We start from the raw sequence: 4,704 nt of genomic DNA on the forward strand, positions 1-4,704 counted from the left end.
TCGACTCAATAATTAAGCCCTTCTGGTGCAGAGGTTGCATAATCAAGAGTTTAATTTTTAGCCTTCTCGAGGCTGGAAAAGGTTGGATCGCTCTGGAAAGCAGGAAGCTTCCCATGAAGAATGTTAAGAGTACAATCAATGGGTTTGCTACAGAAAGTAATGGAGGCCACAGGCCCAAACGATCATGTTCCGACATTGTTCGGGATTTCGGAAGTAGCCCCTGTTCTCGCCATGTGAATAGAGGGTACTGGCCATCCTCGGTGAGGCATTCCTCTACCTCCACTGTGTCGGGTGCCCGTACATCTTCTCCTCGCCATTCGACGTGTCCGAGTTCTGCGTCACAGTCACCTGCGTGGTACGCACAATGCCCTTTTCCAGCTTGCCCGGGGGATAACGAAGGTGCTCAGTCGACTCGGACCGGAAGTTTTTCAGCTCAGTCTCGTCGATCTCGGTGTAAGACTTATTGACGGAGCGCATATTCTTAGACCGCATTGCGCTCGCACCTGTCTGGTTGTTTGCGGTAACGGAGGTGACACTGAAGCCGAGACTCTTCTTCAGCTTGCGCCAGACGCCGCTTTCCATAAGAATCTTGGGCACACACGGCACGCAGACCACAATGAATCCACAGGTCATCTCGGCGTAAGCCCAGAAGGCCACAGGCCCGATGTTGTAGATGGCGTCCACGGCCTCGGCATATTGTACTGTGCCGGCCAGACGGAAAGCGGCAGAAATGCAAGCACTACAGTGGACACCGTGGTCAGTTTTGGGGGCCTCGAGGATGCATTGGGCGGTGGAATAAGAGAAGGATGGTACTTACAGAGCACCAAGTGAGAAGATAACCGACACACCCAGCTTCTTTTTCCAGCCCATCTGAAGATCCCAAATGGCCTTTTGGGGCAGAACCAGGACGATGCAGTCCGAAGTAAGCTGGAATGCCGCGGAAACGGTCTCGATGTCGTGAGCATTGATGCATTTGCCAGGAACCCAGAATTCCCACTTCTTCTTGGTCGGAATGCAGGCTAGGTTCAAGGCAATGACTGCAGCAACTGCGAACGCGATCTGGATTCCAATCAAGATCCAGGAGACCCAGAAGAACCAATTCCTAGTACCCCGAGAGACAAACATGCCGAGCCATTCCACCATGATGGAGATCTTGAGCAGCGGCAGGCAAACCGAATAAAAGACGCCTGCAAGATGGACGAGCTGATAGTGCACGAGCCGTTAGTTTCTCTGTGCCACCGCCCGAGATGACGTACACGCACACACTCACATATCCCATGGTGACTGTCTGCCGCAGCTTGACGTTCCAGGTGTGGACGTAAAATCCGGGGCTGGGGACCAGGCTGAGGGTGCAGTAAGACCAGCCGATAAAGCATGCCTGGGTAGTTGATGTCTATGGTCAGTCGGAAGATCGACCCTGAGCAAACATGCAAGGTACGAAGGCCTTTCTCACAAATGCAGCCAGGATCAGGTACTCCTGTGCCTGTATCCTTTTCAGCAGCACCAGCCTGGCGTAGGCTCGAATTGCGAGACAGAGGACGACAATGGCGATGCACACTGTCATGACTGCCACTGCCAATCCATTCTCGTTAGGAGGATTCACAAAGTTGCTGACCTGGCCGGGTGGTGGTGCCATCGCTGGGCCGTCTAAGACGGCATCCAACATCTCCGGCGTCAGCTTGGTGAAATCCACAGCAGCCATGTTGATCGAGAAGAATGCTCGGGTTCAGAGCTCGTACTGAAAGGTAGAACAAAAAGGGAGCGTGAGTGTAAATTGGGTGGCCACTGGCTTCCCAGAAAGAAGGACTGAGGGGCCAACATTGTAATTGAGATACCGGATCCGGGCCGCCATTATTATACTGGCGCATGAAAAAATTCGCATGTCGAATCTCACATCACCATTCAATACCGACCAGGGATAGACAGACCAAGGTACCAACCTACCATCACCGGTAGGGGGCTGGGCGTGATGGGCCTGCCGTGCCCCCGTCTCCAGTTGTATCGAGTGCTGGAACCGGACGTTCGCAAGGATACGCAGGCCTGGCTACTTGACGATCACCTCTCTTTCTATCTCTCTCGTTTCAACGAACAAAAGTGATACCGACTACTCTTTCTCGTCTGGGGTGCAAGAGGAGTACCTATTGCGATCTGCACCTGGCCGTCCGGCCCGTAGCAGTCGGACGACAAGGTCCTCATACTTGTACAAGGGAAGGTAGTTGATGAGATTCGTCTGTGGAGCAAACTCCAATCTGCCGGGACAAATGGTCACTGGCAAGGCCTATCCTTGCTGGGTTTCATCAGTCTTCGAGCGTATTTTTATTTTTATTTTTGCAAATCCCCCTCGATCTCGCCACCAGCTCGTGTTCCTGGAACGATCCAGACACGCAGGCGGTGCAATTGGGTCCTCTCAACTCTTCTTCCCCTGCATCCCATGCATCCCCGTCGAGCCAATCAGACATGGATACCTGTGTGATGTGGAGTGTCTCCCCTTCCTTGGTCCTTTGATCGATGCTGGGGAGTCGACAGGGTCAGACCAGAAGGCTATTCCATGAGAATGTGGCCAGTCAAGTCTCTTGTGTCCTTTTCTCTACATAATGAGTCGAACAAGTACAATTGGCTTTGAAGTGCACGTCGCAGATGGCACTGTCTAAACAGACATTGCGACTTGACGCCTAATAGCGTCAACGGCGTGCTCACTAGGATCATCAGCACACTACTCGTTTGTGACAGACCGTTTTGCAGGGTGCAGGGTGCAGGGATTCAGAATTATGGGCATTCTGCTCCGCCGTTGCTCCGCTCCCTTTCTGTAACGGGACGTAACATCGCTCGACGCCACCGGTGCGGGTCGGCGCCTCGGGATCTCGGTCCATTCGTACCTGCTGCCGTGCCTACCTACTTAGGGAGGTGCCTCTCTCCTTAAACCCTCAAACCTTGGGTACATACATGGTTATCCTTTGACCGAAACTGACCGGGACGGAATCCTTATCAGGAATGTGAGACGGGCTTGGAATTGTTGCATCCTGGTCTGTAGAACCGCTGCTTTGTGCCCGAGCCAGCAAAGTAAGATGCGCTTCCTCTGCCTGCATGGAAGAGGGACGTGTGCACAGGTACGGGGGATTCATCATGGCACTTTGGCATTTTCAACGAACGAAGCACAAGCTGATTTGGAAGGCAACACACAAAGACGTTTGAGATGCAAATAGGTGAGAGACGGGCCAGAGCTCAGCAAAGCGACAAGAAACAGCTGTTTTGATGCCCGCCTCCTTTCCCTCTGACACCCGGTGCCACTCACATTCGTGACGAAACGGCATGAACACCCATCACTAATAATACAACCCTTTCTTTGTAGCAAGGATACGAGAAGAGCTCGAAGGAGTTGAGTTTGTATTCCTAGACGGCAGTATCATGATGCATTCGCCTCATGGTGACGACGGTAAGGCAGTTCCATGGTGGCAACAGCCAGGGGTGATCCATGGCATGCGGCTTGTCTTGAGACTCACCTTGAATAGGTGCAGCAGTAGCCTGCGACGCCACACATGAACGCACATATGGATGGCTGGGGCAGGTGACGGATGTGAGCCAGTATCAAGACCTGGTCGACGGCCTCATCAATGTCGTGCAGAGCCAGGGCCCGTTCGACGCGATCATGGGATTCTCCGAAGGTGGGATTATCGCTGCCACCCTTCTTCTCGAGGATGCGCGGCGACCGTTCGCCAACTTCAAGTGCGGTGTGTTTTTCAGTGCAGCGCCGCCGCTCGACCCCGACAGCCTCAGACAGGGTGAGATCAGAAGTTTGAATCCGGACATGGATGGAATCTCGCTCTGCGTTCCCACGGCTCACGTATTTTCATACGAGGACGTTTCGACTGGCGTTGGCAACAGCAGCGCCCAGGCCCAGTCACCCTTGTCCAAGCTCTGGGCAGAAGCCGGGTGGACGAGGCCGGAACATGTGCACACTGCACTTGTTCGACTGTGCAAAAACGCCGAGATATTTGTACACGAACACGGGCACCAGATCCCGGGACCCAAGGACCATCAGGCGTTGAGGGGAGCTTTTCGAGCCATCAATCGCACCATCGAGCGGGCTCATGGCTGAGAGCTAGCAGCTGATGGGGAAGCCACCATGGTGCCATGGGATGGGTATGTGGAGTCGAGATGGTTCTGACATTCAAGTTGGGAGCCCTTGGACGCGAAATGAGCACGCTTGTGCTGCAATGGTAAGGAGGAGAAGGAAAGTCACGAGAAACTACGAGCAAGCTGCTGGGGGGTTCACCGCCGGCAACTCCACAATGTTACATAACATGCCTCTGGTGGAAATACCTACCTACTCCGTAGGTCTACAGACCGCACGCTAATAAACCATGGGTAGCCCTTTGTTTCCCCATTCAATCTCGTAATTGCCGACTTCGAGTTCCGGATCCCCGGCGCCACTCCGAGGCCCAGTCGGCCAGAACCAGGGACCCTAGATGCGCTACAAACGGGGAACCAACAAGATCACGGACCGTGCCGTACTGGTCATCCAATGTGGCTCAGGGTGGATCCGCGGCTGGATTTCCTAGTCTTTTTAGCGCAGAGCCTGAGTTACGTACAAGTACTACAACGTACCAGGGTAATCCAAGTACTTGTACTCCGTACAAGTGCGAGCTCAGGTACGAGGCCAGGGCCTACCCGGCCTTCTCTGGTCCTAATTCGTTCTAGGCGGCC

The 4,704-nt window shown here is 53.8% G+C and overlaps 2 protein-coding genes across 2 annotated transcripts; one reads left to right on the plus strand and one right to left on the minus strand.

Annotated features, from left to right (window-relative positions):
- Nucleotides 1-273: 273 nt before the first annotated feature.
- On the minus strand, nt 274-1,702 carry E0L32_002618 (uncharacterized protein; the record flags this gene model as incomplete). The annotated part of the gene is made up of 4 exons (XM_031136827.1): nt 274-739; nt 818-1,203; nt 1,271-1,378; nt 1,439-1,702. The coding sequence occupies 4 exons, from the start codon at nt 1,700-1,702 to the stop codon at nt 274-276; spliced, it is 1,224 nt and encodes a 407-aa protein (XP_031000472.1).
- A 1,706-nt stretch (nt 1,703-3,408) lies between these two features.
- On the plus strand, nt 3,409-4,096 carry E0L32_002619 (uncharacterized protein; the record flags this gene model as incomplete). The annotated part of the gene is made up of 2 exons (XM_031136828.1): nt 3,409-3,433; nt 3,510-4,096. The coding sequence occupies 2 exons, from the start codon at nt 3,409-3,411 to the stop codon at nt 4,094-4,096; spliced, it is 612 nt and encodes a 203-aa protein (XP_031000473.1).
- Between the last annotated feature and the right edge of the window lie 608 nt (nt 4,097-4,704).

The sequence above is a fragment of the Thyridium curvatum genome, assembly GCF_004353045.1.
Source record: "Thyridium curvatum strain D216 chromosome Unknown NODE_10_length_634906_cov_78.760910, whole genome shotgun sequence".
Classification (NCBI taxonomy): Eukaryota; Fungi; Ascomycota; class Sordariomycetes; order Thyridiales; family Thyridiaceae; genus Thyridium; species Thyridium curvatum.